This window comes from Lycium barbarum, chromosome 12 (assembly GCF_019175385.1).
Source record: "Lycium barbarum isolate Lr01 chromosome 12, ASM1917538v2, whole genome shotgun sequence".
Classification (NCBI taxonomy): Eukaryota; Viridiplantae; Streptophyta; class Magnoliopsida; order Solanales; family Solanaceae; genus Lycium; species Lycium barbarum.
The window spans coordinates 102,101,414-102,124,900 of NC_083348.1; the positions used below are offsets into that span (position 1 = coordinate 102,101,414).

General features: G+C 33.9%; 2 protein-coding genes across 2 annotated transcripts; both read left to right on the top strand.

Moving 5' to 3' along the window:
* The first annotated feature begins 1,266 nt into the window (after window positions 1–1,266).
* Window positions 1,267–7,005, top strand: LOC132621759 (phosphate transporter PHO1 homolog 3-like). Its single transcript, XM_060336145.1, has 13 exons — window positions 1,267–2,209; window positions 2,719–3,031; window positions 3,118–3,166; window positions 3,256–3,327; window positions 3,405–3,534; window positions 4,780–4,900; window positions 4,993–5,248; window positions 5,356–5,460; window positions 5,538–5,582; window positions 5,730–5,879; window positions 5,976–6,254; window positions 6,338–6,477; window positions 6,690–7,005. Exons 1-13 carry the CDS (start codon window positions 1,618–1,620, stop codon window positions 6,781–6,783), a joined length of 2,346 nt encoding a protein of 781 aa, XP_060192128.1. The 5' UTR covers window positions 1,267–1,617; the 3' UTR covers window positions 6,784–7,005.
* Window positions 7,006–17,192: 10,187 nt separating this feature from the next.
* Window positions 17,193–22,189, top strand: LOC132622988 (phosphate transporter PHO1 homolog 9-like). The gene is made up of 13 exons (XM_060337682.1): window positions 17,193–18,321; window positions 18,910–19,216; window positions 19,306–19,354; window positions 19,456–19,527; window positions 19,627–19,756; window positions 19,844–19,964; window positions 20,079–20,337; window positions 20,442–20,546; window positions 20,640–20,684; window positions 20,788–20,937; window positions 21,027–21,305; window positions 21,389–21,528; window positions 21,846–22,189. The coding sequence occupies exons 1-13, from the start codon at window positions 17,763–17,765 to the stop codon at window positions 21,937–21,939; spliced, it is 2,310 nt and encodes a 769-aa protein (XP_060193665.1). The 5' UTR covers window positions 17,193–17,762; the 3' UTR covers window positions 21,940–22,189.
* The last annotated feature ends 1,298 nt before the right edge of the window (window positions 22,190–23,487 follow it).

Below are 23,487 nucleotides of genomic sequence, written 5' to 3' on the forward strand. Positions count from 1 at the left end.
CCAAACGCCTACTTAAGGAGCCGTTTGGACATGGTTTGAAACCATGAGATGAAACCATGTCTGAACATGCAATTTGGATTTCTTAAGTTGTATTTTTTCTTATAGACAAAAAAATCCCACAAGTTGTGAAAACTATGAAATATTCTCAATTCTTATATAATCTTACCAAATGAGCAAGTCACAGTTCATAACAAAATTAATACACTATTAGAAGACCTTTATAAAAAATACAATATCAATTGATCAAACTTTAGTCCAATAAAAAAGAAAATTTAACATGAATAGTAATGTAACTACTCTTTAATACAATCCTCCCACATGGTAGACATAAATAAAAGTTGGTAAATGATTGGTGGGAGTAATTGTTAAAAATATCTACCAACGTATGAATCTTTTTTTTTTTACAAAATATAAACTTATGAGTCAAGTTTTATATTCAAAATTTTTGAAACCATGGTTTGAAACAGTGAGATGAAATGCATGTCCAAATGTTGATTTCATCTCATGATTTCAAACTAAGGTTTTAAATTTTCATATCCAAACGCCTACTAAGTAGGCGTTTGGCCAACCCATGGTTTCAAATCAGCGTTTGGACATATGTTTGGGACCATGGTTTGAAACCCCAAATCATCCTAAAAGGCATGATTTGGGGTTTGAAACCATGGTTTCAACTTTTTAAAATATAAAATTTAACCCATAAGTTTATATTTTGTAAAAAAAGACCCATAAGTTGGTAGATATTTTTAGCAATTATCCCATCAATCATTTACCGATCTGATTAATTTCCACCAACCTTTATTTACGTCTACCAACCTTTAATTTATGTGGGAAGATTATATTAAAGAGTAGTTACATTACTATTCATGTTAAATTTTCGTTTTTATTGAACTAAAGTTTGATTAATTGATGTTGCATTTTTTAGAAAGGCCTTCTAGTAGTGTACTAATTTTGTTATAAACTATGATTTGCTCATTTGATAAGATTATATAAGAATTGAGAATGTTTTGATAATTTTCACAATTTATGGAGTTTCATGTCTATAAGAAAAAATATAACTTAAAATGTTCAAATTGTATGTCCAAACATGGTTAGAAACCATGATGGGACCTAAATATGAACATTATGAAACACAAAAAAAAATTGCTGATAGTTCAAAGTTGGCCACCACTGTGGTTCTGCCCATAAAAAGAACAGGCCAGCTCAGACAAAGCCCCAATAATCATATATACTAATTGTTTATTAGGAGAGGTAGTTGAATTATTGATTGAGGCACAGACAGTGATATTCTGGGTTGGTCCTCTTGCCATTCTTAATATTAGAATTTAGAAGAAGACTTCAAAAGTCCTAAACTATCAAGAGAAAGAGAAGATATTCATTTTGCGAAGGCTACTTTATTCAAAAGTTTGTATTTTCTACGACATTCTTGGAAATTGCACTAGCTTTGGCGACCCTTTAACAACTTGATTGCAGACCATTTCTCCAATCACGCGCTACAAGCCAAACCCAACATTCATATTTATAGCTCAGTCTTTCCGTGTTGGATTTGGTAAAACAGAGAAAGTTCACTTTTTCTTAAGAAAAAAGAACAGATCTTTGGATTAATCAGCTGTGATAAGGATGAAATTTGGGAAAGAATTTGCTTCCCAAATGGTCCCAGAATGGCAAGAAGCTTATATGGATTATAATAAGCTCAAGAGGCTTTTGAAAGACATCTTGGATTTCAGGCAGAAGAATGCACCATCATCAGAAGTTGCATCCACACAAAAAGGCTCTTTACAGAAAAGGATATCTATGTACAGAGCTTTTAGTGGATTACAAAGTAGATTAAGTTTCAAAGGTTCTTCCGGGAATAATAATAATAACCATGAAGATGAAGTTATTTTAGTGAACTCAGTGCAGCAAGAAGGCTCCCAAGGCCACCATCAAACTATGTTTCTTATGTCATCTGAAGCAGGTGGAGAATATGAGATGATTTTCTTTAAAAGACTTGATGATGAATTCAACAAGGTGCTAACTTTTTACAAGAAAAAGGTAGGGGAAGTGAAGGCTGAGGCTGATTTGTTGAGTAAGCAAATGGATGCACTTATTGCACTAAGAATTAAGGTTGATAAGCCTTCAATTGAAATGCAAAGTGCACAAGTAATGGATCCTTCAACCACTGATAGTACCTTAACTCCAGCATCAGTGGTTCCTATTCATTTGAAAAGTCGTAAGTCCAATCTCTTTAGATACTATTGCTATTCTATCATTGTTCTATCTTGTCACACCCCAAGCCCCATGACATATATTGTCCCTTTGTTCAACGGACTGAATATCGTGCAGACACAAAAATAAAAAAGTTTTGGCTAATATGATAAAGATACCGATGAGTGTTTTCCAGATTTTACGCCTTTTATTTATGCCAAATAGCCCAGGAACGATGTGAACTTCCTCTGTCTTATATAGCACTTCACTTTCCTCTCTTTTTCTGATGTAAGATTTGCCTAAGATATGACATGCTTCCTTATTCATAAGTTTGCCGGTCTAGAAGTCTGTCTAACCTTCTCCTTAATCTGCCGTCGATCATAGGTGTCACATTTTATTTTGTCTTTGTTTTTTTGGGTGGCAATGTAGTAGAGATGGTGAAACAAAGGATTTGATATCTCTGCTGCTGGCACTTGCTTAATTTATCCATTCCATGACTGCCCTTTAATTTGTTTTGAATTCTTGTTTTTGCAGTAAGGTCACATATGGAAGCAATTCAAGAAGTTGAGATGATTAGTGGAGAAATTCTGGAAGATGAATCAACATCAGGGAAAAAAGATACAACAAAGATGAATCCCATGGGTTTTAGGCCTGCTCCAGTAGAGATTTTGGACAATGTAAGTATCAATATTGAACCCGAAACACCTGTCTCGACTTTAAGAAATGTGATCAAGACTTCAAAATCTCAATTATCATTCAGCAAAGAAGAGCTCAGAAAGGCCGAAGAACAAATAAGTAAGGCTTTTGTTGAGTTTTATCGAAAGCTTAGACTTCTAAAAAACTACAGGTAATGGCGCATTATCATTCCTCCCAGATGAATTATAGGTGTTTTTCTGTTCAATTCAACTAACACGTCGCCACTTAATTGTGCAGTTTCTTAAATGTGTTGGCATTTTCCAAGATCATGAAGAAGTATGATAAGGTACTAAACTGAAGTTATCAGTATTTGGCAATAGAAAGTACTCCTATATATAAAGTTTGGCTTTTTAACATTGCAATTTATTGATACAGATCACCTCAAGGAAAGCTTCTAAATCATACTTAGATAAGGTTGATGAATCTTATCTTGGTAGCTCAGATGAGGTATCTATTCCTTCAGTTCCAAAAACTGGTTTCCTCTCAGCATTATTCCACTTGCAACTATAATTTCAACTTTTCAGGTAAATAAGCTCATAGAAAGAGTGGAGGCCACATTCATAAAGCATTTTGTCAATGGAAATCGAAGGAAAGGAATGAAATATTTAAGACCACAAGCTAAAAGAGAAAAACATAGAGTAACATTTTTCGTGGGTAAGCATGCATCATTATTAGCATCAACTTCCTCTTTCTATGTAATCAGAGGTCAAATGCGGTTTTAGGGCGGATTCTGCTGGTTCAGCTGTATACATATAATTAGACCTGTCAAAACAGGTTGGCCCATGCAGGCTTTGGAATTTGATGGGCCATGCCGGGATAGCCCAACCCACCACTAGGTGGGTTGCGGGCCTTACCGGGCCAGCCCATCTTTTTCTTTAATTTTTTTTTTTTTTTGATAATTCTTTTAAGTTAAATTCTAATTTTAAAAGGCTAACATAAATATTTACAAAACAATATTACATGGTGTTACTATTTGCTAACCAAGTCTCAAGCAGTGTTTTCAAAGGCATTTTTGGGGCGAGTTTCAGTTCGGGGCGTATCAAAAACGCTTCGGGTCGCAAATGAAAGGCGTAGCTTCATAGGTTGTATGTCTTAGAGTTTGGGGCGTGAGTCCTGGACGCAAAAGCATAAGCTCCGAGTGTAAAAGCGTATGCCCCGTGCGTTAAATTTATTTTGTGCTATTTTAAAGGTATTTTTTCTGTAGATCATGTTTTTATTATTAGTGTAATGATATCTATACCCAGCGCACTCAAGCCCACAGGTTGGCCCAACTCAGCACTGTTCAAGCCCACGGGCTAGGGGGCTTTTTTAGGCTGGGCTAAAAAGCCTCATTCTTAAATGGGCTCCAAAAATTATAGCCCAACCCTATCAAATCACGGGTTGGGCTGGATCAGCCCAACGGGCCTAGTCCATATTGACGACTCTACATATAATAAGATCATATCTCATTTGAATCAACTAACTCTAGATCCTTGATTCGCCTCTATCCGAGGTTACCAGTGATGCATCATCTTTATCCAGGATAAGTACTTAGAAAAAGTAACCCTCAGGGGTTGGCCTGGTGGCAATTGACTTGAGCCTTGGGGTGCTCCCTTTCAAGGTCTCAAGTTCGAAACCCGCTGGGTGCAAACAATTTTTGAGGGCCATCGGACCGGGGAAACCCTGAATTACACGTGGTGCACTTGCGGGAAACTCCTTGCCGAGGGCCTGTGCACCCCCGGGATTAGTCGGGGCTCAAAGAGACTCGGACACCCGGCGCTAATCAAAAAAAAAAAAAAAAAGTACTTAGAAAAAGTACTGCATCATAACGATATTTTTAGAGACATCTGGATTGACCTGTCATCTCAATTGTCAGAACCATATGTTCATTTTAGTAACTGATATAGTTTTCACTAACAGGTTTGTTCTCTGGCTGCTCAATAGCATTAGTGGCAGCTATTGCTGTATCAATACATGCAGGAAACCTTCTAAAGCACGAGGGTCGTGGACAGTATATGGAAAACATATTTCCACTCTACAGGTGAACCAACGATCTGTCTTTCCCCTTGTCTGTCTACAAGCCAGACCACATTTTAAGCAATACAAATGAGTAATGCAGCCACATCTTTGCAGTCTATTTGGATTCATTGTCCTGCATATGCTCATGTACGCGGGGAACGTATACTACTGGAAGCGTTTTCGGGTCAATTATCCCTTCATATTTGGCTTCAAGCCAACAGCGCTGGGTTACAGACAAGTTCTCCTCCTTGCTTCTGGTCTGTCAGTACTTGCATTGGCTGCTGCACTCTCCCACCTGGATATGGATATGGATCCGAAAATGCGAAGGTTTGAGACAGGGACTGAGCTGATCCCACTTGCCCTTGTGATTGTAAGTTTAGAAAAACATTGGTGTTTCTTTTACTTTCATTCTACAACTGATCTATACAAAATGTTTCAAATTTCTAACCCCTCAAATGAACTTAAATCTTTTTCCAGGTACTGCTTCTAATAACTTTTTGTCCTCTGAACATCATATATCGTTCAAGTCGTTTCTTCCTTATAAGATGTGCCTGGCACTGTCTATGCGCTCCCCTTTATAAGGTACCAATAGTTTTTTAAGAGATATACAGATTCACGCACATTAACATCATACTAAAATGTCTCACATCATTTTGCAGGTTACTCTGCCAGATTTTTTCTTGGCAGATCAAGTTACCAGCCAGGTTTGACACTAAGCTTTTTTTAAAAAAAAATGGAGAAATTCTATATTTTACCAAGAGAGGATCCAAGAAGTTGACAAATCAGTCAGTGTAATGTGCAAATTTTGCATTGCTTATCAGAAAGAATTGTAATGTGGTCTTGCATTTCAGGTTCAGGCAATTAGAAGTTTGCAATTCTATGTCTGCTACTATGTGTGGGGAAACTTCAGGACAAGATCAAATAAATGTCAAGAAAGCAGTGTTTATCAAATCTTATACATAGTCGTCGCAATTATTCCCTTTTGGTCTCGGTTTATTCAGGTGTGAGAATATTTGCACACAAAAAAAGATCATTTTGACAATAGATATCTTGTCAAATATTTGATATGGTGCTTTGTGTGACTGCATGATATACAGTGCCTTCGTCGTTTATTTGAAGAGAAAGATTCGATGCAGGGGCTTAATGGCCTCAAATATTTCTCAACTATTGTTGCTCTAGTGATGAGGACACTTTATGATCAGAAAAGAGGAACCTTTTGGAGAGTAATGGCAGCATCAACTTCAGGAATTACTACAGTTGCAAACACTTACTGGGACCTTGTCATAGATTGGGGTCTACTGCAAAGGGATTCCAATAACCGTTGGTTGAGAGACAAACTTCTTGTGCCACACAAGATGGTCTACTTTGTTGCCATTGTAAGAGCAGACAGGTTTCAAAAAATTGATTGCCATATAAAACTTGCAGCGAAAGTTTTTTGATTATTTGAGTGTAAATGCAGGTTCTTGACATTATACTGAGACTAGTGTGGATGCAGTTGGTTCTAGATATTCAAGAACTACCATTTCTGCACAAGAAAGCATTTGCTGCAGTTGTTGCCTGTTTGGAAATCCTTCGCCGAGGCATATGGAACTTTTTCAGGTCTGAAGCATCATCTATCCGAGTTAACTTATATACACTACAGTGTATAGAGTTTTTACATTATAAGGTCACCTAAGGGATAGCTTCCATCCATAGAATTGGAATAGAGAGATTACCTGCTACACAAGTTAAAATACATTGATAGTGTAGAGATTTTTTACAGAGTCTGTATATATAAGTTAAAGAGCAGCTAAACTGTTTTCTTTGTTCAGGTTGGAAAATGAGCACTTGAATAATGTTGGGAAATACCGTGCCTTCAAGTCTGTACCACTGCCTTTTAACTACGATGAGGACAAGAGTATGTAAAAGGAAATCAAAGGGAACCACAGCACTCAACAATCAAAATGATTTTTCTGTTCTCTTGGTTCCCCTTTCTTGTATAATTCTTTGATTCGTTTGTCAATGGTGTTTATAAATATAATTTTGTTTGTGAAATTATACAGCGAACCTGTCAAGGTATAGGACAAAAAAATGTACGTCTCAAAAACACTTGCTCATGAAAAGTCTCAAGGAAATCGTGCTTGATAATTTGGTTGATTCTCCTTACCAAGGAGTGCTGCTACCAATCCAGGTTTTCACGAAAATGGTTAGCATTTTCTTTGGCCCATGAATCCATGATTGATGCATGGAATTAGCATAGCCACGCGAAAACAATAGCTGAAGAATACAGCTAATAATATACACGCATCCAGCTTTCTTCATCAAAAGAGTTTCAAAATATTTAACAATGCTTTGAATGCTTGAGGTCCCATATCTATTCAAAATTTAACATGAAAATGGTCGTAATTCATCTAATTCTTATGTAAAATAACCCCCAATCAACCGTAAGTGAACGCGAACAAGAAGACTGGAGGAAAAGAATACACAATAATCAGTAAAGACGGCTAACATAGTACCCTTTTCCTATATGAAAAATATGAGAACAGTGAACACACCAGTAAATCCACATGACTTGACATTTAAGCATTTTTCATCTTATCTACAGTTGATATGCTTATGTTTCCAATAGTAAAGACGGTTTACGTCATCACTGGTGTTACCACTAAACTTCACGAAGATTAACAATTTAAAATCTAGAGAAGTTACCTGTTAGTAGGTGAAAATCATGAAAGCTCAAAGTTTTATATCCCTGCAAAGACAAAAAAAACGTAATGCGATTTCTTAATTGCAGAAAGCGATTACTGTAACTGTAGCTATTTATCATTTTCTTTTTAAATGCTGGACATAAAACATGTTTCCCTGATTGCTCAGAAGCAGTCATAGAAGTTTCGGAAATGTGAAACCAAGTGAATGGGTTCAAATAGTTTAAAGAGTCGTTTCTTGTAATGGGCATCTTGTCAATTTTAGCAAATCTTGGGCCACAACATCGGCTTAGCTTCCATTTGGAATTTTTACTTGTTGTAACTTCTTTTAAGATTTAATTATTAATAATAACTATCCTTTCATTTAATTATAATTAGTAGCTACAGTGATTTTGTAGATTACCATTCGTAGCTATACAAAAATACATAAAATTGGAGTGGCTGAAGTGGTTATTGGGCGAGGCTCTCCCCTTGCCCACCCAGATTCGAACCCACCCAACAATATTTCTTTTCTTACATATTTTTCTTAGTTTCTTCTCCTTGTATTTGAGTGTATTTTGCCATATGTATTTGGCTCATATTTATATCTATATGTATTTGGCCTGAGTGTCTTATATCTGAATGTACTTGATACAAGACAAGAAGCTCAAATACATATGACATACATTCAAATAAAAAAGTTCAAATATACGTGACATCAGATACATGTGACATCAAATACATATGAGATACAATATGAGCCAAATACATATGACTCAAATACACTCAAAATACAAGGAGAAGAAGTTAGGAAAAATATTTCTTTTCTTACATATTTTTCTTAGTTTCTTCTCCTTGTATTTGAGTGTATTTTGCCATATGTATTTGGCTCATATTTATATCTATATGTATTTGGCCTGAGTGTCTTGTATCTGAATGTACTTGATACAAGACAAGAAGCTCAAATACATATGACATACATTCAAATAAAAAAGTTCAAATATATGTGACATCAGATACATGTGACATCAAATACATATGAGATACAATATGAGCCAAATACATATGACTCAAATACACTCAAAATACAAGGAGAAGAAGTTAGGAAAAATATGTAATTAAAGTAATGTTGTTGGCTGGGTTCGAACCTCGGCCGGCAAGGGGAGAACAACTTCTGCGTAATACACGCGAATTCACACGTATTTTGTTGTATGTTAGCTACAAGCTGTAATTGTGAAATGGCAGCTACTGTTGGTAAGTTCCACCTTTGAGGTATTTATTCCTGCAAGTTTGCCTTTCCATTTCCCAATCAGATTCGATTGACTGGTAAGTAATTGCACGGTTTCCCTTCAAATGGACTGGTATTTAATTTTTGTCCTTCAAAATCGAACTTATGTCTAACTTGGATGTTATATTATTTGACTGTGAAGTATAGGCCTAAGAAAGAGGGACTTGTAAAACTTGGAGGAATCATTTAAATTATGAATTTGCTTAATTAGATATCGATTAGTTTGTTAAAACAATTGAGACATTATTGTGGAATTGTCATTTCAAATTGAAGATGTTGCAAACAGATTTAAGTGAATTCATTTTATAGGAAGTTTTAAATGCTTTCACTTGGCAATAAAGATGAGAATGGAGTAAGACTTTGAGGAAAACACTTTCTTACTCGTTAGCTACTAGTTTGGGCATTGAATTGCTCACGCATTGGCTAATTCTCATAGTAGTTGATTTGTTCAGAAATCAGGTCACAAGCTTTCACTCTTTGACAACTAATTTAAGCGAAGCTTAAAAAATTGAGCGATATCGATAAAATGAATATAAATTGAAAGGTGTTTTACTAATGAGAACATATATGGTATTTCAATCACCACATAACTCTATAAAGGAACACGACTATAGTTTATTTTCCTTACGGTATTTTAAGTTAGTATAGTCTATTCCTAGAACTATTAGAACTGTTTGATCTAGGCTAAATGTGCTCCCAAATCTGACAAAAAAAATGGGAGGAATCCTTGGGGGAGAGCTACAGCTTTGTTCTATTATCATAGTACTTCCTCCACTTGCTAATCTTCAAATTTTGGAAGAATACAATTTACATGTCTTACAGCTATATAAAAAATACAGTAAGACAAATTTTACTAATAATTTATTTAAAATATTGAAAAAATATTTAAGAAAAATGTGGTAAAGGGAATTTCTTTTATATACCAAAGCCACAAAATGAAACTGGTTCTTGTGGGCTTGTTAGGTTCCTTTTTGCGCTTGCATCTATAGCTGTAAGCCCAATGGCTCCTTTTGCATCCATAGTTCCCAAAACTGTAAGCCCAATGGCTCCGATTCCGTATAGGAATTTATTGAAATATTCCAAAATGTTGCTATTTTCAGATTTTTTTTCAATAAGCTGTACAAAGAGTGGAGTCTTTCGAATTTTTTTATTTTAAGCAACAAACATCAATTTTTGAGTGGCAAGAAGTTTGTGAATGGCCGTTAACTTGTAAACTCTTATTACCAAATGCTACTTTCTTTTCTATTTAGATGTCTTAATTTCCTTTACTTTGTTCAAAAAGAATGTTATGTTACCTTTATTTGTTAATATAAGTTTTTAGTTCAAAATTCACATATTATCCTTGATGGCATTTATTTATAAGAATGACATGACATGATATGTTTGAGAGCTGAGACCACAAGATTGAAAGGGTACATTTGTTATGTTATACACATTTAACGTTTTGTTTAGGAATATAAGAATCAATTTTTTTGTTAAATTCTTAAATTTCGTGTCCTGTCTGATTAAGGTATATAAAATGAAATTAATGAAATACTAAATACCACCCGACATTTCTCTGAGGATTCACAAGGATTAGGTCTATTCTATGTTCACTGTTTCCACTTTTCGTCATTTATGTGAGATTATGTATATATTAAGTCTTGATTGGTTATGCAAAGACAAAGTTTCCTTATGGGTTCTTTTTCACTCACTTCTCTTTTGTCCTTCATGAATGCAAATGTCCCTCATAGGTGGCGGAGAGTATTTCTTTCCACATTATAATGAAAAGTCCTTTGTTAGGTTGGTAAATGGGCTAGAATAAGAGAATGGTCTCGCCCACATGAGAATTGGTCTTCGTAGCAAAACGGGTTGATTAACCCCCCCCCCCCCCAAAACCCACCCCTGCGCGCGCGATATACGTGAGGCCCAACTCAATCCGAAATCACTTTCAAGGTCACGTCACAGCAATAAAATGAATTCAGTACCCAAATATAACATGTGAAATATGATCTATAGTCTAAAAATTCTTCACTGTTGCAATACATATAAGTAAAATTTATTTCTTTTTTACTTTTTCGAATCGGTTCTTGAACATCCCACTTGCGAAATTATACTGGATACGTTGTTGTTGTTGCTGTTCTCGAACATCGACTTCAGCAGGTTAAATAAGGTTAAAAACAACGGGACGACTACTTTTCAGCTTCTTCGTTTTTACCTTGCATGGTAAATTAACCTTGTACGTTTGGTCACTGACTCACACATATATATCAACAGTTAGTTCGTAATAGTCTTATGGGTGGTAGGATAAGCAACTTATTTAACACGGAACCTTTCGGTTTATTATCATTTCAAACTTTTTATCTATATCTTGACCAATAATGTTTCGTTTACTTCCATTTCTTTTTCTAGGAGATGAACGGGTACGTTTTTTACTATTTTTATTGTCGATAGCTCCTCTCACTCTTAAAGTGACGATAACTATACGATCTGTGAAACACGCTCCAGAATAAAAATATACTTACTTGTACTCTGTATTACATCAAATTATATCTATTTAAACTTATTATAGTTAACTATTAATTAAATAATGCGGGAAATATGTAATATTTAACAATGACGAATTGACTGAAGTTTATATACAGAATACATATCATGCATATATTAATTTAGTATCGCTTGTTTAAAACACTCAATTTTTTTGTAGCTGAAGTTATATTTCGGAGATGTTCGGTTCCCTCTATTTTGTTCCAATTGAGTAACTGTATATTGTAAACTCAAACGAAATATGGTTATGTATTACCATGTTATAAAATTAAATGAAAAAGGCATGAGACAACAAGCTAAAGATATAGGTATTGCTTACAGTATAATTTAATGCAAGTCCATATATAAGAAGGGCGGGCCAGGAAGAGATGAATTAACGACACCCATGTGATAATTTATTACAGAGGAAATTAAATGCTGTTTGTACAATCATATGTAGCATCGCTAATAAATTCAGTGTTGGACTCTTGCCCTAGACTTCCCCCAATGTCTACTTTCCAAACAGCCTGGCTCTTTTAATTGTCCCAATTATTACCCAAATATTTTGGGGTAATTCATTGATATCCTTTTTCTAATTAATGAAAAAAATTAAGATATATTGTTCTACATCTTTCATTAGTGTACTCAATCTTTTCTGCGAGAGATTGAAGCGCTACTATGCTGTTTCGACAAATATTTATCCAAATGCATATCACTTAAGAATGGATAATTAAGTGATTAACCGTAAATGCATATATGAAACTCTTGATTGGCATAATTAATTTTGTGTAAAGTCGGATACCGGTACATTTTTAACATTCTTTCCAATGCTAGGTTACTGAAGACCTGTATTAGTAACAATTAATACTTTGGATGGTCATATACATAAATATTTAGTATTACATATAGTTAATTTTAGATAGTCAAAACATTTTGCTAGATATCTTTTTATGGTTGGAAGTTATGGATATGAAGTATTAATAGCAAAGTTCTTGTTTTATTTATTGTTCATAGGCCATTATTGTGATTACTTAGCTTATCGATCCAAAATATTAGTCATTAAGTGAGATATTTGAGAAAAGTGATAAATATTAAGTTTTACAAATTTTATGATTAATGCGGAGGGAGGAAAGGCCCCTTCGGCAGAAAATTACACTGTTTATATATGGTTAAAATTATTTTTTATGTATATATAAATCAGACGTTGAACCCTCTTTGACTTTTTCATGTGTTTACTTTTTCAGATTTTTAACCCCTTAGTGAAAATACTGGCTCCGCCAATGCATGAGGTGTTTGTAGGATGCTTGGTAAGAGTTACCATATAATTGATTGAATACATTATACATAAAGCCAAAGGTAGGCAGGAAACAAATTAACTAAGAAGATATAAGTACATCTATTGATGATATATAATAAATGCATGTGATTTGAGGCAATTCTTAATGGGTAAAGGCGATACATAGATGAAGATGGAGACTCATCATGTCCTTCCTACATTCGTGTAGTTATATTCCACCACAGATCATGCACTGCCAGTCTTCAAATTTAATTAATTTTGTACGCTGCTGCTTCTCTTCCAACCTTCCAATGTATTCAAAGCCTTGTGCTACTCCATTATATTAACTGTAAGATATATATTCATAATTTAAAATATATATAGTTTACATTGTCAGAGACAGATCCAATATTCAAGATTTAAATTTTATGTATTTGAATTTTGAAGTCTGTTGTATTCCGTCTAATTTATTGGGTTTGAAATTTGTTATTTGCACTTATTTAATGGATTTTTTTAAATCTATATCCAAGGAAAATAAAAAGTTACTGAATTTTGGAATGATTAAATCCCGGTAGAAAGCACTTTACTTTTTAATAAACCTTACACAATAAAAATTTGAATTAATTGAATTAGTAAACATGGAATACCTAATGGTTGTGTCAAAAAAGAAGAAATAAAGTATCAGTTGACTGAAAAAGTAAAAGGAGATTGAAGAAGCAAAATAAACGTGCGGAATTCTCCAAGTTGGAGTAATCAATTGGGTGAGGGTAAACAAAAAGTAAATAAAATGTACAATTTCGTACGTACTTCAATTTATGTGAACCTATTTTCTTATTAATTCGTACCAAAAAAATGATCAATTTCTATATTTGGAAACATTTTACCTTTATGCAATGATTTATAGTCACACAAAATATATGTGACTCATTTAGGACCACAAATTTAAAAGTCTTTTCTTCTTTCTTAAACTTCATACCTAGTCAAATGAGTTCACATAAATTGAAACGGAGAGAGTACTAAATTGAAAGGGTAAACATCATTTACATCCCAACTATGTTTGAGTAATCAAACTCCCCCTTTAGTTTTGAATAACAAACATTCTCCCCTTTTATTCTAATTGACTTTCTATTTTACCCTTACATTATTAACTTTTGTTTTCTTTTGTTACTTCTTAAAATCATGATATTTTTCATTTTTTTAAAAAAAATTCTGTAACAAATTTCTTATAAAAAATAAATATTATCTCCTAGGCAAATGAAAAAGTGAAATCCTCCTTCTCTCACTTTGGAAAGATTTTTATTAATTGAATATATAAGTTAATGATGTTCTATAAGAAAATAAATTAACAGAATAGACAAAAAATTAATTTCAATAAAAAAACTTAAAACTTTAATATTTATTTATACAAGTGAAAAATAACATGTCATAATAACTTTATAAATATGTTTCTATGCATTTAATGCAAAAACAATTAAAAATTGGACCAAGTTCTTAAAATATCTATTTATACTGTAAATGAATTTTAATATATTTAAGAAATATTCCATTAGTAACAACCAAAACTTGTTAAACAGTAGAGAATAAGAGAGAAGTGAAACTTAAATAAATATACATGCATGTACATACATATACATACTTAATGCATATAATATTGAAATAACAATCATAAAAAATAGCATTAGATTTTGTCACAAATTCATAACATTATTATTCTATTTGTAATGTTAATGAACTTAAATAAGAATCTATAAATACCTAGATTAAAAAATAAAGATTATACTATATAATCTAAAAATGTATTACGACATAATAGAGGATTAAAAAAACAAGGATGAAATAGTCATTGCATAAGATAAAGAGGGGAGGGAGGGGGGAGAATGTCTACTGTTCAAAGTTGAGGAGAGAATTTGATTGCCTGACAGACCAAGGCCCCATTTGTCCATAAATACCAAAAAAAAAAAAAAATCACTTTTTTTGGAATTTTGGTGTTGGAGTTGGAGTTGTGTTTGACCATAGTTTTTGAAATTGTAGTTTTGGTGAAATGTAGTTGTAAAAAAGTGAAAAAAGTGATTTTTTTTTAAAATAAGTTTTTTGAATTTTTGGTATTCCGGAATACAACTTCAAGTTGTATTCGGAATTCTCATGACCAAACGCTGGTTCCGGAACAAAGTTAAAAAAAATTCCGGAATAAAGTGAATAATTCTTATGGCCAAACGGGAGTCAAGTCTCTGACGTAAGTAAAGTGATGATGATCGAACAACAAATACATCGTTTAAGAGCACACTTGATTTAGGGGTGGACGTTCGGTTGTTCGGTTCGGTTTTTTTAAAGTTCGGTTTGGTATTTCGGTTTTGATTTTTTTAAAGTGGATACCGAACACCGCACCGAATTAGTTCGGTTCGGTACGATGTTTTAAAGTTCGGTTCAGTTTCGGTTTTCTAATTCGATTTTTTTGGCATTGGTTAAGCAATAGTCACCCATTAATAATATTCAAACTTTTCCAGCTAATCGAAGAATACAGACTACAGACTATAGCATATCTATTCCATTTGCCAAACAAATGGGACAATTGTTTGTTCGTCATCTAGCATAAACAGCAACAGCAGCAGCAGCCAGCAACTAGCAACTGCAGCAGCAGCCAGGAACAACAGCAGCAGCAGCCAGCAACTGCAGCAGCAGCAACCAGCAACTGCATCAGCAGCAACAGTCCCTACCGCTCTAATGTCGTGTTATATGATCTTGACTTTGTAAGATGTACTGGGAGAAAACGATTTTTTAGCTACTAGTTAATCAGTGCATTTGTTAAATAAGTGAAAAAGGTCCAACCAAATGATTTCTTTGTAGTCCAACAACTACCATTCTGCAGCAGCAAAACAGTAACAGCAACAGCAAAAATTCGGTTAAATCGAAAAACCGGTGATTCGAAACAGAACACCGAACCGAATACCGAATTTGTTATTTTAAAAAATCGGAACCGAACCAAAACATCGAAAACCGAAAAACCGAATCCATTCGGTTCGGTTTGGTTTGGTTTTTCAGTTTTTGATATTTATGCCTACCTGTACTTGATTAGTGGGGGACCTTCTATTTCATGCAATTCAACTTGTCGTTGTAGCGTATAGCTAATTTCATGTAACGTACAAGGTCACGACTAAGATATTAATTAGAGGAGAAAAAATCAGGATAGAAACACGTCACATAGTGGAACTTATTTTTTATAGTACTTATTACTCCCTAGTGTTTTAAATATATTTCTAGAGAACTTTTGGAGAATAAAAGTCTAGAACTAGAAAATGTAATCGAATACCCATCCACACTCGTGTACGCTACTGTCAGAGTTTAAGGTGAATTTTCTAGGTTAGTTAAATTTATTTAGCTTTTACCTGAACTATACATTGCAATAAAAATAAAGAGAATTAAAAGGGACTATTTGACTCGAAATATGATTGGGAACAAGAAACACGTTAAATTGTGGATTTCGTTTTACGTGCCTATTATAGTAAGTATTTTAAATACATTTCTGAAAGGACTTCTAAGAAAAGTCTAATTTCTTTTTCTTTTAATAGAATACAGTATTAGGTTTAAATTGTGACCTTATAAAAAATGTATCTATTCGTATATACAAAATAGGATTAGGACCATTTACAAATCTTGACAGAGATTTGATGAGGCGGTTTGCTTATCTATAATATCTATAGCCAATCTCCTCCAGTCGGCATGCTTTTGCTTTCTACTATTTGGACAGTTTTGGTCAGCATTCATGATTTAAAAACTAGAGATTTTTGCTTTTAATGGGTGTGGTCCTAAACATGCCCTCTAATAGTAGGTAAATATTTTCTCATCTATCTAAGTCGAGTAATTAGTAGAGTTACCCACTACTTCAACTAAAGAGATGAGAAATAGGATATAACCGGTGAAATAACATAATAACTCTGTGTCATATTAGTTGTTCTGTTTCGTTTTTTCGAGAGTCATGTTAACTAATTTTAAGAGCTAAATTGAATTTGATAAATTCAATATTTTAAAATTATACAAAAAGAATACTACAAGTTGCAATTCTTCTCATATTAATATGGTGAAAAAATATATCTCAAAAAGTTGATCAAAGTTTATATAATTTGACTTCAAAAAAGGAAAAGTGGACAAATAAAATGAGACGGAGGGAGCATATCCAATAGAACAATCGCAAACTAGTCGATCACCAACATATCAGGATATGTTATGAGTTCATATGAACTTAGAAATTTTTAGTTCAGACTCTGTATATGTGTAAAGAAAATAATTAAATAAGTATAAATACTCCCTCTATTTCAATATTTTTATCTTTCTTTCTTTTTAAATCAGTTTAAAAAGAGAATGTTTCTTTTCTAATTTGACAACTCTTTAATTCTTACATCCACATGATATATTTAAGACCATACGATTAAATAATATTTTGATAACTTTAATATCTTTAATTTAAGACCCCATTCAAAAATCTTCTTTACCCTCTTAAATTTTGTTTATAGTCAAATTAAGACTCATGGGTTGAAATGGAAGGGAGTAATATATTTCGAACCTGTCATGAGCTATGAGAAAAACTCAGAACTTTGTAAAGATAGAAATCTTAAATGTGACCATTATCAATTAAAAAAAAAGTTGTTAATGGGACCGCGAGTGCATTTTCAATTGGTGAATAGTTCAAAGTTGGCAACCAGTGTTGCCGTGGTTCTGCCCATTGAAAAGAACAGGCCAGCTCTGACACAGCCCCACTGGTAGGTACTTTATTACTCCGTAGCTGAAATATTGATTGAAACACAGTCACACACTGACTTTCTTGGTTGGTGCTTCTGCCATTGTTAATATTACAAGCAGAAAACTTCTCAAATCCCCAAACTATCTAAGATAAAGAAAACCCGTTGATTTTACCAAGACTATTCTTCAAAATCTTGTACTTCTCCTTTTTCAACGACCTTCTACGAAACTTACTAGTTTTAGCGACCCTTTAAACAACTTGATCGCTGACCTTTTCTCTACTGACGGCTACAAGCCAAAAAGCCCAACACCAACATTCTTATTTAAAGTCCAATATTTCCATATTTGGTAACACAAAGATACATACTCCCCTTCTTTCTTAAGACAAAAGCATACTTTGGATTAATAAGTTCTGATAAAGATGAAATTTGGGAAAGAATTTACATCCCAAATGGTCCATGAATGGGAAGAAGCCTACATGGATTATAATTATCTAAAGGGTGTGGTGAAAGACATATCAAAATTCAACAAGAAAAATGCACCATTACCTGAAGTTGCAGCAACCCCAAAAGGCTCTTTAAAGAGAAGGATATCTATGTATAGAGCCTTTAGTGGACTACAAAGTAGATTAAGTTTCAAAGGTTCTCCTAAAATAGAAAATGAAGATGAAGAAGTTATTTTAGTGAGTGCACTGGAGCAAGAAGGTTCACTGGGCCACCATCAAACTAAGTTTCTTATGTCATCTGAAAAAGGTGGAGAATATGAAGTGGTTTTCTTTAGAAGACTTGATGATGAATTCAACAAAGTGTTAACTTTTTATCAGAAAAAAGTAGGGGAAGTGAAGGCTGAGGCTAATGAGTTGAGTAAACAAATGGATGCACTTATTGCTTTAAGAATTATGGTTGATAAGCCTTCGATTGAAATGCATAGTGAAACCATAGATGATAGTGCCTTGTCTCCAGCATCATTGAAAAGTCCAGGTAACTCCAATCTCTACAGATACTGTGGCCATTATATTACTGTTCTAACTTTTTGAAAATTCTTTTCACTCCTTTGCTGTACTGAATATCTTAATTTTACCTTTTATTAGGGGTCGTTCATACCATTGCCGTAACAAATTGTTCCATATTTGCTTTTGACAGTAATGGAGGTCCAACCTTAAGTACAATGGAAAGTAACATTAAACGAGCTCGGTCCGTTTTTCAGTCAGTCCGAAAGTCGATGGTTTCGTAGTGTTTTTTGGTAGTCACCGTTAGTTTTTAAGTCCATTCAGTTAGTTTGACCAAAGGTGCTCCGCTTTAGCAAACTTAAGAGATTAAAGATGCTCATGGTCATATTTAAAGGACAAAAACAGACCTACCCCCGTAGATAAGGAATAATTTTGGCTAAAAAATCTCTGAAGTAGACTCTTTTTTTGTTGGAAATTCGTTAAAATCAAGAACAAATATGTAACTTTCGACCTTTTCTTTTTCATTTGGTGGCACTGAAGCATTATGGGAAAAACAGAAATATTTGTTATCCCAGCTGCTGGCAATGATTTTTTGAATTCTTGTTTAACATCAATATAGGTGGATCACACATGGAGGCAATTGAAGAAGTTGAGATGACCGGTGAAGAAATTGAGGAAGATGGATCATCCAGAGGGAAACAAGATACGCCAAAGCGCGTGCGTTTTAGGCCTGCTCCACTAGAGATTTTGGACAATGTAAGAATCAATATCGAACCTGCAACACCTGTCTCGACTTTGAAAAATGTGATGAAGAATTCAAAGGCAAACTCATCATTCAGCAAAGACCAGCTCAGAAAAGCTGAAGAACAAATGAAAAAGGCTTTTGTTGAGTTCTATCGAAAGCTTCGACTTCTGAAAAGCTACCGGTAATGGTTCATTTTTTTTTCCAACAAATGAGGACTTATAGTTGTTTTTGTGTTCAATTCAACTCACACTTTGCTATTTGTTGTATTAGTTTCTTAAATGTGTTGGCGTTTTCCAAGATCATGAAGAAGTACGATAAGGTACTACTACACTGAAGTGATCCCTACTACACTGAATTGATCACTATTTGTCAATAGAAAGTATAAATTTTTGCCTTTAACCTTGCAATTTATTGATACAGACCACTACCAGGAAAGCTTCTAAATCATACTGTGAGAGGATTGATAAGTCTGATCTTGGTAGCTCAGATGAGGTACATTTATTTCAGTTTCAAAAACTGTTTTCCTCCCAGCTCGATTCCACTTGCAACTATAGTTTGAACTTCTCATCAATCTTTCCTTTTTTTTTTTAGCTTACTAGGCTCACGGAAAGAGTGGAGGCCACGTTCATAAAGCATTTTGTCAATGGAAACCGAAGGGAAGGAATGAAATATTTAAGACCAAAAGCTAAAAGAGAAACGCATAGAGTAACATTTTTCCTAGGTAAGCATGCATCCTTATTAACATCAAGTCGCTTGCATCAGAATGATATGTTTATTTTAGTAACTAATATATACTTTTCACCTACAGGGTTGTTCTCTGGCTGCTCAATAGCATTAGTGGCAGCTATTGCTATATCGATACGTGCAGGACACCTTCTCGAGCATGAGGGTCGTGGGCAATATATGGAAAACATATTTCCACTCTACAGGTGAACTAACCATCTGTCTTTTACAAAGTCGTATTGATTTTTTTTCAAATGTTTGTCTGCAAGCGAAACCATTTTTAAGCAATACGTATGAGTAATGAAGCTCTAACATTGCAGCCTATTCGGATACATTGTCCTCCATATGCTCATGTACGGGGCGAATGTATACTACTGGAGACGTTTTCGGGTCAATTATCCCTTCATATTTGGCTTCAAGCATGGAACAGAGCTAGGTTATAGACAAGTTTTCCTCCTTGCTTCTGGTCTTTCAGTACTTGCATTGGCTGCTGCACTCTTCCATCTGGATATGGATATGGACCCGAAAACAAGAAGCTACCAGCCATTTAAAGAGCTGATCCCACTTTTATTGGTGATTGTAAGTGTAGAAAAAACATTAGTTCTTCTTTTACTTTCAGTTTACCACTGATTTATACAAAATGTTTCAAATTTCAAACCCCCTAATGATATATCTTTTTTCAGATTCTGCTTCTGATGCTTTTTTGTCCTCTGAACATTATATATCGTTCAAGTCGTTTCTTCTTTTTAAGAACTGCTTGGCACTGCCTATGCGCTCCCCTCTATAAGGTACAAGCAATTTGTTTAAGAGATTTACAGATTCACTCGCATTAATATCACAGGAAGTACATAGATACTAAAATGTCGCGCATCAATTTGTAGGTTACTCTACCAGATTTCCTATTGGCAGATCAACTTACCAGCCAGGTTTGACGCTCAGCTTTTTTCTAAATGGGATCTAATAAATTCATAAGTCAGTCAGTATGATGTGCAAATTGTGCAGTACTTATCATGTGGTCTTGTATTTCAGGTTCCGGCAATTAGGAGTCTGCAATTCTATGTCTGCTACTATGTATGGGGAAACTTCAAAACAAGATCAAACACATGTCAAGACAGCAGTGTTTACCAAGTCTTACATATAATCATTGCAATTATTCCCTTTTGGTCTCGGTTTATTCAGGTTTGAGAATTTTTACACACAACAAATATCATTCCCATTTCCTACTGTAGATATCTTGACAATTATTTATGATTTCATGATATGTACAGTGTCTTCGTCGCTTATATGAAGAGAAAGATTCGATGCAGGGGCTTAATGCCCTCAAATATTTCTCAACAATTGTTGCTCTTGTGATGAGGACACTATATGATCAAAAGAGAGGAGTCTTTTGGAAAGTAATGGCAGCATCAACTTCAGGAATTACTACAGTTGCAAACACTTACTGGGACCTTGTCATAGATTGGGGTCTATTACAAAGGAATTCCAAAAATCCCTGGTTGAGAGACAAGCTAATTGTGCCACACAAGATTGTCTACTTTATTGCCATTGTAAGTGCAGATACAAGTTTCAAGAAAAGATTGCCATATAAAACTTGTAGTGAATTTTTTTGATTATTTGAGTACAAATGCAGGTTCTGGACGTTATTCTGAGACTAGTATGGATGCAGTTGGTTCTAGATTTTCAAGAACTACCACATCTGCACAAGAAAGCATTTGTTGCAATTGTTGCTTGTTTGGAAATCCTCCGCCGAGGCTTGTGGAACTTTTTCAGGTCAGATGTGTTACCTATTGAGTTTAACTTCTACACAACGACTATTTAAAGAACTTTTACATATATTGCCATGTCACCTAAAAAATAACTACTCACCCTAGAAAGTGGAATTAGTAGCGACAGGTTACCACTTACCTGGTAGTCTACTACTACATGTTACCATACTGATATTAATGTCAGCTTATATACATAAGTTTAATCCTATCTATTTCATAACAGAAATTTGATGAGTTACACTGATATTTGTGTGTTTATTTAACGTCACATAGAAGGTATTGCTTCTATCTAACAGTAGCTCTGCTTCTTTGATTGTTCAGGTTGGAAAATGAGCACTTAAATAACGTCGGGAAATATCGTGCCTCCAAGTCTGTACCCCTGCCTTTCAACTATGACGAAGACAAGAGTTTGTAAAAGGAAATCAAAGGAATCCAGAGTACTCGAGACTCAAAAATGATTTTGGAGAATTCTTTGATTCATTCGTCAATGGTGTTCATATTGTTCATGAAATTAGAAAGTGAAAGGTATAGGACGAAATGATAGTTGATTCGAGCCTCGCCTATGTACTATTAAAATTGGAAAATTACAACAGTACAAAGATCTATTTCGACCCTCCAGAAGATAAATCCTTAATCAAGAGGCTGAAAATGTCCATTATGTTTCAGATTTCTACGTCCATATATTGTTGCATCTTCTACTTAATGTACCTTTAGCGAATGTTTTACCAAAGTAAGCCATTATTCCAGCCAATTCACCAAAATAATATATTCTTTTGAAAATTTACAGAAATAGAATAAACGTATTTCGTAGTAATGTATTATGCATTATTTTATTCAAAAAATTCAACGGGCAAAAAAGTTAAAGGTTAACGGTGTTAAAGGATAATTCATTACTGTGAGTAATCTTTTATGGTTAATACGTTACTGTGAGTAACGTTTTATGGTTAATTAATGGTTTCAATGTTCCACTGATTTGAGTTCTTTATTTTATCCTAGCTGATTTGAGTGCTTTATTTTATGGAGTATCTATGATTCACTAAGGTCTCTTAGTCTACAACTTGATGGAAACCATTCTTAGCTACCGTTTTGCTTTATACAAATTTAGTTCCAGCAAAGTGAATTAACAGACCAAATTTAGTTGTTGTTTTGCTTTTAAAAGATGGAGTATTTTTCGTTAAGCAGTAGATATGAAAGATGGTTGCTTCTTAATTTTCATATATGAAAAGACTGTGATATATAAGCATTAATTACTAGTAGTTATTGTTGTAAACTTAAGACATTGTATCGTTAATTTCTTTTGGGTCTTAACCATCTTGCACTTTAAAATGTATAAGAAAATGTTGAAAGGGAGAATTAACCAACTTATGCTCATATAATTTTCCACTACTTGTGTTGTTTTGAAATTGAAAAACTGCTACTTTACTTAGCTAATCAATACTTTTTTTATAAGGCTAATCAATTTTTTTTTTTAATCCTAATCAATTTTTTTTAAGGCTAATCGGTATCTTTTTGTAAGGCTAATCGATACTTTTTTTTTAAGGGTAAAATATTGTCGGTAAGGTTTTATAATTACATCAATCAGAAGGGTTCGTAATTTGAAGAATTCTTTGTAGGATTTAACTGCTCGTACTTGGATTCTGTAGAAACGTTATTATCAGTTACGTTTTAGCCTGAAATTGTAACTCTGAGTTACGACTTTAAGATCAATCAATGTCAGATTTTGTATTCTTTAAGAGTCGTTACTCACAGTAACGTATTAACCATAAAACGTTACTCACAGTAACGAATTACCCTTTAACACCATTAATCTTTAACTTTTTTGTCTGTTGAATTTTTTGAATAAAATAATGTCTAATACGTTACTGTGAAATAGGTTTATTCTAATTCTGTAAATTTTCAAAAAAATGTATTATTTTGGTGAATTGGCTAAAATAATAGCTTATTTTGGTCAAAGAGTCACCTT